This window comes from Cervus elaphus, chromosome 30, assembly GCF_910594005.1.
Source record: "Cervus elaphus chromosome 30, mCerEla1.1, whole genome shotgun sequence".
Taxonomy (NCBI): domain Eukaryota; kingdom Metazoa; phylum Chordata; class Mammalia; order Artiodactyla; family Cervidae; genus Cervus; species Cervus elaphus.
Genome location: NC_057844.1, coordinates 12,818,659 through 12,830,730, shown reverse-complemented (window position 1 = coordinate 12,830,730; position 12,072 = coordinate 12,818,659). Strand labels below are relative to the sequence as shown.

The 12,072-nt window shown below is 41.9% G+C and overlaps 1 protein-coding gene across 1 annotated transcript in view; it reads left to right on the top strand.

Moving 5' to 3' along the window:
* VWA8 (von Willebrand factor A domain containing 8) overlaps positions 1-12,072 on the top strand; it is a 366,079-nt gene that overhangs the window by 230,417 nt on the left and 123,590 nt on the right. The window contains exon 35 of the mRNA XM_043892308.1: positions 860-1,055. Coding sequence (XP_043748243.1) covers positions 860-1,055 — 196 coding nt within the window. The remainder of the gene's footprint in view (positions 1-859; positions 1,056-12,072) is intronic.

Here is a 12,072-nt window from a genome sequence, read left to right as displayed (position 1 = left end):
AATTGATGCTTTTGAACTATGGTGTTGGAGAAGACTCTTGAGAGTCCCTTGGACTGCAAGGAGATCCAACCAGTCCATCCTGAAGGAAATCAGTCCTAAATATTCATTGGAAGGACTGATACTGAAGATGAAACTCCAGTACTTTGGCCACCTCATGCAAAGAACTGACTCATTGGAAAAGTTCCTGATGCTGGGAAAGATTAAAGGCAGGAAGAGAAGGGGACGACAGAGGATGAGATGGTTGGATGGCATCACTGACTCGATGAACATGAATTGAAGCAACTCCGGGAGCTGGTGATGGACAGGGACGCCTGGTGTGCTGCAGTCCATGGGGTCGTAAAGAGTCAGACACGACTAAACAACTGAACTGAACTGATACTGTTGTGCTAAGTCTCTTCAGTCGTGTCCAACTCTTTGCAATCCTATGGACTGTAGCCCACCAGGCTCCTCTGTCCATGGGATTCTCCAGGCAAGAATACTGAGGTGGGTTGTCATGCCCTCTTCCTGGTAATCTTCCCGACCTGAGGATAGAATCCAGGTCTCTTATGTTGCCTGTGTTGTCAGGCAGCTTCTTTACCAGTAAGGCCACCTGGGAAGCCCAACTATACTGTTATATTCCCTTGTTTTAGTTATAATTCATTTCAAAATAGATATGTTGTATACTTTACACTTGTCTGAAAATTATGATTATCAATAAAGGAACTATCTTCTGCATTAAGAAAGGTTAAAGAATAATTTGATTTTCTTATATTTGTGAAATATAAGTTTACCACTGGCATCTGTTTAAAGGACTGCACTTTAAAAGTTATGAGTGTAGTTTATAGTACTTCAGTACTTGAATCTCTCTTTTTCCTTTTAGTCACCTACTGAAGTTTATTCTTGGAAAAGGCCATCATCTTTGAGTAAATCAAGAGTCACTGACACAACATTCTATGGAGGAAAGAAGAAAAGTGGAACCGCAAAACAGAACAATTGTGTGACTCTCTTGGATACTAATCAGATAGTCAGGATTTTGCCCCCAGGAGAAGTCCCTCTAAAAGACATCTACCCAAAAGGTAAGAGATTTAACAATTCCTAATCTATCACGGCAGTTAACGGTAGGTTGGTTTTGATGGGAACATTTAACTTATCATTATCTTTCTATACTTACGAATAGTTCTAACAGTTTAGTAGCTAAAAAGGCTTACATGCGCTCAGAACGTTTGCACTAAACTTGTTACAGGGCATGATGGTGCCTCTGCTGTGAGAACGCATTTGCACCGCAGTCTATGCAGTAACCTCCCTTAGAACAGGCTTTCACGGAGACTTAAGGATTGTTAGAACATAAGGCGCAGGAAGGTGGTGCCAGTGGTGAGGAAGCCACCTGCCAGCGCAGGGCGTATAAGGGGCATGGGTTCGATCCCTGGGTCGGGAAGATCCGCTGGAGGAGGGCATGGCAACCCGCTTCGGTATTCTTGCCTGGAGAATCCCGTGGACAGAGGAGCCTGGCGGGCTACAGAGCGTAGGGTCAGAAAGCGCCGGACACGACGGAAGTGACTGAGCACACACACGAGGCACAGAATGTAGGGCCTGACTTTTGTGTTGGACTCCTGTGACTAAAGGCCAGTCTTATTCACTTCCCAGTGCTCCCAAAGCCAACCTGCGTTTATTACTGCGTAACACGTGCAGCTCCCGCGCTGGTCACTTTCCCTCATACAAATTCATTTAATCTTCAAAGTCCCGTTCTTTCATTATGTACTCTCAAATTCGTATGCCGAGAAACTGATACAGGGAGGTAAAATCAGTTGCTGAGGGTCACCCCATCAGTGGACAGCAGAGCCCAGATTTACACCAGCGTCTTCCAACCCAAGGCCATAGCTATTCTCACTGAACGACACTGGCTTTCACTGTAAAGAACAGTTATGAAAATGGTCGCTCATTGAGCCACTGACTTTTATTTGCATCCTAGTGGCAGTAATATGTTGTCCTGTGTTTACATTCATTATATTATGAATATATTATTAATTATATTATATTATCATTATATTATGAATATATTATTCATTATATTATACATACATTATATGTGGACTTCATAAATAAACCTGCTGTGATAATCTGTCTATTACTGTGTTCAAAAAGTCCTGGTTATATGATAATGTTACAATTAGCTCCTGCCAAATAAATTGCCATTTCCTTATAATGTTTTTTATTAACACACTGACAGTGGCTTCACGGTGCAGTAGGAATATTCACAAAGTGATCTACAAACACAAAGGAGAGGCTTACCACCCAAGCTTGTGATTCTGAGCTGATTCTTGAAAAACAAATGGGAGGGAGTCAATGAAGCAGCTGTTCCTGAAAGAGAGAAGTCCGCATGAAAATACAGTCATGACAGAGCGCCCCGGAATGACGAGAAACTCTGCACCAAACTCAGTGCAGCTCATCCACCCAGAAACCTGGGGACCGGCCCTGATACCCCTCCCTCATCCTCCACATTCATTCCATCATCAGTTGCCATCTCTCTTTTTTTTTTTTAATTAGTTGGAGGCTGATTACTTTACAATATTGTAGTGGGTTTTGTCATACATTGACATGAATCAGCCATGGATTTACATGTGTTCCCCATCCTGATCCCCCCCCCCCTCTCCACCTGATCCCTCTGGGTCTTCCCGTGCACCAGGCCCGAGCATTTGTCTCATGCATCCAGCCTGGGCTGGTGATCTGTTTCACCCTAGATAATATACATGTTTTGATGCTGCTCTCTTGAAACATCCCACCCTCGCCTTCTCCCACAGAGTCCAAAAGTCTGTTCTGTACACCTGTGTCTCTTTTTCTGTTTTGCGTATAGGGTTATCATTACCATCTTTCTAAATTCCATATATATGCATTAGTATACTGTATTGGTCTTTATCTTTCTGGCTTACTTCACTCTCTCTAATGGGCTCCAGTTTCATCCATCTCATTAGAACTGGTTCAAATGAATTCTTTTTAACGGCTGAGTAATATTCCATGGTGTATACGTACCACAGCTTCCTTATCCATTCATCTGCTGATGGGCATCTAGGTTGCTTCCATGTCCTGGCTATTATAAACAGTGCTGTGATGAACATTGGGGTGCACGTGTCTCTTTCAGATCTGGTTTCCTTGGTGTGTATGCCCAGAAGTGGTATTGCTGGGTCATATTGCAGTTCTATTTCCAGTTTTTTAAGGAATCTCCACACTGTTCTCCATAGTGGCTGTACTAGTTTGCATTCCCACCAACAGTATAAGAGGGTTCCCTTTTCTCCACACCCTCTGCAGCATTTATTGCTTGTAGACTTTTGGATAGCAGCCATCCTGACTGGCGTGTAATGGTACCTCGTTGTGGTTTTGATTTGCATTTCTCTGATAATGAGTGATGTTGAGCATCTTTTCATGTGTTTGTTAGCCATCTGTATGTCTTCTTTGGAGAAATGTCTGTTTAGTTCTCTGGCCCATTTTTTGATTGGGTCATTTATTTTTCTGGAATTGAGCTTCAAGAGTTGCTTGTATATTTTTGAGATTAATCCTTTGTCTGTTGCTTCATTTGCTATTATTTTCTCCCAATCTGAGGGCTGTATTTTCACCTTATAGTTTCCTTTGTTGTGCAAAAGCTTTTAAGTTTCATTAGGTCCCATTTGTTTATTTTTGCTTTTATTTCCAAATATTCTGGGAAGTGGGTCATAGAGGATCCTGCTGTGATTTATGTCGGAGAGTGTTTTGCCTATGTTCTCCTCTAGGAGTTTTATAGTTTCTGGTCTTACATTTAGATCTTTAATCCATTTTGAGTTTATGTTTGATACAACCTTTAAAGTGAAAGTGAAAGTCACTCAGTCCTGTCTGACCCTTTCGACCCCATGGACTATATACAGTCCATGGAATTCTCCAGGCCAGAACACTGGAGTGGGTAGCCTTTCCCTTCTCCAGGAGATTTCCCCAACCCAGGGGTCAAACCCAGGTCTCCCACATTGCAGGCAGATTCTTTACCAGCTGAGCCACAAGGGAAGCTGATCTTATAATCAGCCCCCTCGTCTACAGTTCTGTTGCCAACATCCAAAGTCACCACCGTTTTGCACTATAACACTGCAGTAGCCTGAAGACCAAATTCCCTCTTCCTTCATCCCTTGCCCCAGCCCCATTCTCCACACATCAAACAAAGTGTTGTTTTTAAAGTATTTTATTGTTCTCATTTGTTCTTATTAAGGTCCAGTTTCAGATCAGTCAGTTCAGTCACTCAGTTGTGTCTGACTCTTTGCGACCCCATAGACTGCAGCATGCCAGGCTTTCCTGTCTATCACCAACTCCCGGAGCTTGCTCAAAGTCATGTCCATAGAGTTGGTGATGCCATCCAATGATCTCATCTCATTCTGTGTCTTCCCCTTCTCCTCCTGCTTTCAATCTTTCCCAGCATCAGGGTCTTTTCCAATGAGTCAGTTCTTCACATCAGGTGGCCAAAGTATTGGAGTTTCAGCTTCAGCATCAGTCCTTCCAGTGAATATTCAGGACTGATTTCCTTTAGGATGGACTGATTGGATTTCCTTGCAGTCCAAGAGACTCTCAAGAGTCTTCTCCAACACCACAGTTCAAAAGCATCAATTATCAATTCTTCGGCGCTCAGCTTTCTTTATAGTCCAACTCTCACATCCATGCATGACCACTGGAAAAACCATAGCCTTGACTAGATGGACCTTTGTTAGCAAAGTAATGTCTCTGCTTTTTAAAATGCTGTCTAGGTTGGTCATAACTTTCCTTCCAAGGAGTAAGCATCTTTTAATTTCATGTCTGCAGTCACCATCTGCAGTGATTTTGGAGCCCCAAAAAATAAAGTCAGCCACTGTTTCCACCGTTTCCACTGTTTCCCCATCTATTTTTCATGAAGTGATGGGACCGGATGCCATGATTTTAGTTTTCTGACTGTTGAACTTTAAGCCAACTTTTTCACTCTCCTCTTTCACTTTCATCAAGAGGCTCTTTAGTTCTTCATTTTCTGCCATAACGGTGGTGTCATCTGCATATCTGAGGTTATTGATGTTTCTCCTGGCAATCTTGATTCCAGCTTGTGCTTCATCCAGCCCAGCGTTTCTCATGATGTACTCTGCATATAAGTTAAATAAGCAGGGTGACAATATACAGCCTTGATGCATTCCTTTCCCTATTTGGAACCAGTCTGTTGTTCCATCTCCAGTTCTAACTCTTGCTTCTTGACCTGCATACAGATTTCTCAGGAGGCAGATCAGGTGTCTGGAATTCCATCTCTTGAAGAATTTTCCAGTTTGTTGTGATCAAACTGTGGCATAATCAATAAAGCAGAAGTAAACGGTTTTCTGGAACTCTGTTGCTTTTTTGATGATCCAACAGATTTGGCAATTTGAACTCTGGTTCCTCTGCCTGTTCTAAAAGCAGCTTGAACATCACATACTGTTGAAGCCTGACTTAGAGAATTTTGACCATGACTTTGCTAGCCTGTGAGATGAGTGCAACTGAACATTCTTTGGCATTGCCTTTCTTTGGGTTTGGAATGAAAACTGACCTTTTCTAGTCCTGTGGCCACTGCTGAGTTTTCCAAATTTGCTGGCATATTGAGTGCAGCACTTCCACAGCATCATCTTTCAGGAGTTGAGATAGCTCAGCTGGAATTCCATCACCTCCACTAGCTTTGTTCATAGTGATGCTTCCTAAGGCCCACTTGCCTTCGCATTCCAGGATGTCTGGCTCTAGGTGAGTGATCATACCATCGTGGTTATCTGGGTCATGAAGATCTTTTTTGTATAGTTCTTCTGTGTATTCTTGCCACCTCTTCTTAATACCTCCTGCTTCTATTAGGTCCATACCATTTCTGTTCTTTATCGTGCCCATCTTTGCATGAAGTGTTCCCTTGGTATTGCTAATTTTCTTGAAGAGATCTCTAGTCTTTCCCGTTCTATTGTTTTCCTCTATTTCTTTGCATTGATCACTGAAGAAGGCCTTCTTATCTCTCCTTGCTATTCTGTGGAACTCTGCATTCAAATGGGAATATCTTTCCTTTTCTCCTTTGCTTTTCACTTTTCTTCTTTTCTCAGCTATTTGTAAGGCCTCCTCAGACAGCCATTTTGCCCTTTTGCATTTCTTTTCCTTGGGGATGGTCTTGATCCCTGTCTCCTGTACAGTGTCACGAACCTCCATCCATAGTTCATCAGCCTCTCTGTCTATGAGATCTAATCCCTTGAATCTGTTTCTCACTTCTACTGTATATGTAAGGGATTTGATTTAGGTCATACCTGAAAAGTCTAGTGATTTTCCCTACTTTCTTCAATTAAGTCTGTTTTTAGCAATAAGGAGTTCATGATCTGAGCCACAGTCAGCTCCCAGTCTTGTTTTTGTTGACTGTATAGAGCTTCTCCATCTTTGGCTGCAAAGAATATAATCAGTCTGATTTCAGTGTTGACCATCTGGTGATGTGAGGTCCAGTTTACATACAGTAAAATTCACTGTTTTTGGTGTATAGTGCTATGAGCTTGACAAACACATCCAGTTGTGTAGCCATCACCATGACTGACTGTGAATAGTCCCATCTCCCTTGAACCTCCCCTAGGCCACTCTGCCATCAAGCCGTACCCCCAACCCCTCACTGATCTGGTTTTCTGCCCTTATTCACTTGCGTTTTTCAGAATGTCACATAAATGGAGTCACACAGCACTTCGAGTCTGGTTTCTTTCACTTAATATTATATGTTTGCGAATCATTTATGTTGTAAGTACCAGTTGTTCATTCCTTTTTATTGCTGAATATCTCATTGTGGTTTTAATCTGCATTTTCCCTAGTCCCAGATGATATTGAGTATCTTTTCATGTCTGTCTTCTTCAGTGAAATGTCTCTTCAGTTCCTTTGCCCACTTTCTGAACTGGGTTACTTGCTTTCTTTTTAATGATTTTTTGAGTATTTGGGTTTATGTAGTCTAGATACAAGCCCAATGTATCAGATACATGTTTTCCAAACATTTTCTCCCATTTTGGTGAAAGGCCCAAATTTCCTGTTTTCTTTGAGGGATTTCATATTTCTAGATGCAATTGCACTTAGATTTATACTCCAGGTTGATGTTTTTAATTAATTTATTTTTTAAATTGAAGGATAATTGTCCTACAGAATTTTGTTGCTTTCTGTCAAACCTCAACATGAATCAGTCGTAGGTATACATATGTCCCCTCCCTCTTGAACCTCCCTCCCATCTCCTTCCCATCCCACCCGTCTAGGTTGATACAGTTTGAGTATCAAACTGGAGCCCCAGTTTGAGTTTCCTGAGCCAGACAGCAGATTCCCATTGGCTGTCTAGTTTACATATGGTAATGTAAGTTTCCATGTTACTCTCTCCATACATCTCAGCCTCTCCTGCCCTCTCCCCGTGTCCATAAGTCTGTTCTCTATGTCTGTTTCTCCACTGCTGCCCTGCAGATAAATTCTTTGGTGCCATCTTTCTAGATTCTGTATATATGCATTAGTATATGTCAAGTTAATTTTCTTTATGGTATAAGGTGTGGATTAAGGCTCATTGTTTTGGAAATAGTCAGTTGTTTAGCATCATTTACTGACAAGATTATCCTTTTTCCATCAAATTATCTTTGGAGCTCTGTGGAAAGCAACCGACCACATATGTGGGCTTCTTTCTGAGTTTGCATTTGTATTCAGTTGATCTTTGTGTCTGTCCCCTCATTAACACCATACTGTCTTGATTACTACTTCATAGTTTATCTTAAAATCAGATAGTCAATATTGTCAAAATGGCTATTCTACCCAAAGCAATCTGTAGATTCAATGCAATCCCTATCAAGCTACCAACGGTATTTTTCACAGAACTAGAACAAATAATTTCACAATTTGTATGGAAATACAAAAAACCTTGAATAGCCAAAGTAATCTTGAGAGAGAAGAATGGAAGTGGAGGAATCAACCTGCCTGACTTCAGACTCTACTACAAAGCTACAGTCATCAAGACAGTATGGTACTGGCACAAAGACAGAAATATAGATCAATGGAACAGAATAGAAAGCCCAGAGATAAATCCACGAACCTATGGACACCTTATCTTTGACAAAGGAGGCAAGGATATACAATGGAAAAAAGACAACCTCTTTAACAAGTGGTGCTGGGAAAGCTGGTCAACCACTTGTAAAAGAATGAAACTAGAACACTTTCTAACACCATACACAAAAATAAACTCAAAATGGATTAAAGATCTAAATGTCAGACCAGAAACTATAAAACTCCTAGAGGAGAACATAGGCAAAACACTCTCCGACATAAACCACAGCAAGATCCTCTATGACCCACCTCCCAGAATGTTGGAAATAAAAGCAAAACTAAACAAATGGGACCTAATGAAACTTAAAAGCTTTTGCACAACAAAGGAAACTATAAGCAAGGTGAAAAGACAGCCCTCAGATTGGGAGAAAATAATAGCAAATGAAGCAACAGACAAAGGATTAATCTCAAAAATATACAAGCAACTCTTGAAGCTCAATTCCAGAAAAATAAATGACCCAATCAAAAAATGGGCCAAAGAACTAAACAGACATTTCTCCAAAGAAGACATACAGATGGCTAACAAACACATGAAAAGATGCTCAACATCACTCATTATCAGAGAAATGCAAATCAAAACCACAATGAGGTACCATTACACTCCAGTCAGGATGGCTGCTATCCAAAAGTCTACAAGCAATAAATGCTGCAGAGGGTGTGGAGAAAAGGGAACCCTCTTACACTGTTGGTGGGAATGCAAACTCATACAGCCGCTATGGAAAACACTGTGGAGATTTCTTAAAAAACTGGAAATAGAACTGCCATATGACCCAGCAATCCCACTTCTGGGCATACACACTGAGGAAACCAGATCTGAAAGAGACACGTGCACCTCATTGTTCATCGCAGCACTGTTTATAATAGCCAGGATATGGAAGCAACCTAGATGCCCATCAGCAGATGAATGGATAAGGAAGCTGTGGTACATATACACCATGGAATATTACTCAGCCATTAAAAAGAATTCATTTGAATCAGTTCTAATGAGATGGATGAAAGTGGAGCCCATTATAGAGAGTGAAGTAAGCCAGAAAGGTAAAGAACATTACAGCATACTAACATATATATGGAATTTAGAAAGATGGTAATGACAACCCTATATGCAAAACAGAAAAAGAGACACAGAAGTACAGAACAGACTTTTGAACTCTGTGGGAGAGGGAGAGGGTGGGATGTTTCAAAAGAACAGCATGTATATTATCTATGGTGAAACAGATCACCAGCCCAGGCTGGATGCATGAGACAAGTGCTCGGGCCTGGTGCACTGGGAAGACCCGGAGGGATCGGGTGGAGAGGGAGGTGGGAGGGGGAATCGGGATGGGGAATACGTGTAGATCTATGGCTGATTCATGTCAATGTACGACAGAACCCACTGAAAAAATAAATAAATAAATAAAGGGGAAAAAAATCATTAAAAAAAAAAAAATCAGATAGTAGAGATCCTTCAGTTTAGTTGGTGGGGATGAGTGGATGGAAAATTACTAAGAGGGAATCAGAGGTAATGGAGGATTCTGACCAAACCAACCTAACAGGATCCCTGCTGCAGGCAGGCCCGGGTGATCAGACTTTATTTGGGAAATGGTAGAGGATCCGGAACTCTGCCAGATATCCAGGTTTAGGTTTCTGGTTAAGCTAACTGAACTTCACTCTTGCTAAAACTGGACAATGCTCAGATGAACACAGAAGGCCAAAAGTGTGTACCTAATTGAGAGGAGGATTCAGAAAGGCCTAACTAGAGTTTGGTGTGGGGATGGGGGATTTTTCCCTTCTTCCCTTCACGTTTTTTGATTGGTCTGATAATTAAATTGATGTCAGACAGGTTAACAGGAGGGAAAAAAATGCATACGAATGAGAGTTCCATATTGTTGTTGTTGTTGTTTAGTCACTCACTCGTGTCCTACTCTTTACGACCCCGTGAACTGCAACACGCCAGGCTGTCCTTCACTATCTCCTGGAATCTGCTCAAACTCATGTTCATAGAATCAATGATGCCATCTACCCATCTGATCCTCTGTCACCCCCTTCTCCTCCTGCCTTCAATATTTTCCAGAATCAGGGTCTTTTCCAGTGAGTCGGCTCTTCATATCACGTGGCCAAAGTATTGGAGTTTCAGCTTCAGCATCAGTCCTTCCAATGAATATTCAGGGTTGATTTCCTTTAGGATTGACTGGCTTGATCTCTTTGCTGTCCAAGGGGCTCTCAAGAGTCTTCTCCAGCACCACAGTTCAAAAGCATCAATTTGTTGGCAGTCAGCCTTCTTTATGGTCCAACTCAGACATCCATACATGACTACTAGAAAACCATGTCTCTGACAATCAGACCTTCATAAATATATGAAGACTCAGAGGGCATCCAGGTATCACATAAATACATTGGGGTATGCGAAGTGGGGTGTTAGGCAAGGGAAGTTGTTGTTTAGTCAGTGAGTTGTGTCAGGTTCCTTTGTGACCCCGTGGACTGTAGCCCGCCCACCAGGCTCCTCTGTCCGTGGGATTCTCTAGGCAAGAACACTGGAGTGGGTTGCCATTTCCTTCCCCAGGGGACCTTCCTGACCCAGGAATCGAACCTGGGTCTCCTGCAGTGGCAGGTGGGTTCTTTACCACGGAGCCACCAGGGACGCCCAGGCAGAGGAAGCGGGTGTGTGAAAAAGAGTTAAAGTCTCGTCCTACATGATGGGACGTCAGTACATAATGCCTAAAAGTAAAACATCAAGACAGCACCAGAAGGATGAAGGTGAACACCAAAGAAACAGCTTTAAAAAGTTGAAAGTATCTCTGGGAGTAGAAAGTGAGGTGTGAGAGGAGTGAAGCTGGGGCTGATGGTTTTTTTCTTTCAGCCTATTTGACTCTTTAATCTGTGAGCCTTTAGGTCTCTGATGATAATTCAAACTAATTGTTTCAAGTAAATACAGACCAGCCACCTGATTAGTCAGGAACGCCTGTGCAGAAGCCTTTTATTAAAGAAATCAGTAGAAGCTGTACAGGCTCCTCTCCTGGTGGCTTTGACAAAGAGGGTGTAACTCGTGGTTGCTGCGGATCAGGGGGGCGATTTACTTCTTTCTTCCAATCATTTTTCTTCTAGTTAAATGCTAGCTTTTTCTTTTTCCCCTTTAAATCATAGGCCTCAGCTCTTTAAACACAAAGTAATGACTCTTGATTGAAAGCAACGCACTGCTGTTTGAACTTTGAATAAATTCAAAGATTTGGTATCACCCCGATTGCAGGGCACACATCAATCTTTGAATCTGTGAACACAGAAGTTCTTGAAACCTAGTACAATAGGGAACACATATACATCAAATTACATTGCTTGAAGGAGTGAATTTTTTATATAATTTCATCTTCCTTCTGAAAATGCTCTTGGTTATTTTGCCTGACAGTTTTTCTCCCCACTCCAAACCTTGATGCTGTGCATCTAAGCTGCCCAACTGTTTATGGGAACTGTGCTCTGAACACTGTGGCAATGACTTCCCTTTAATTGTTAGGGAACTAATCCCTAAATGTAATTTATACCTCTCTTCTAAATCCACCTGGATTACAAGTGTAATGGAAACTTACTTAACCTCCATCCTCTCTACAGTGTCCAAACATTTAAAATGGATAGACAAGGATTTGGCTAAGTTTGGAGGGAAATCTGGCCACGGTTTTACTTCCGTAATTCAATCATGTATTCTAAACTGATTTATTTTCAAATCCGAAAACTTCACTTCTGATTATTTTTCAAGCCTTACCATTACCATCATCACTGTGCTAAGTCACATCAGTCGTGTCCAACTCTTTGGGACCCTATGGACTGTAGCCTGCCAGGCTCCTCTGTCCATGGGATTGTCTAGGCAAGAATACTGGAGTGAGTTGCCATGCCCTTCTCCAGCGGATCGGGATCTTCCTGACCCAGCAAGCCAGCATCTCTTATGTCTCCTACGTTGGCAGGCAGGTTCTTTACAACCAGCACTACCTGGGAAGCAACCTACCACCACCTTTAAAGTCCTTTTTAGCCACAAATTGCCTTTTCTGATGC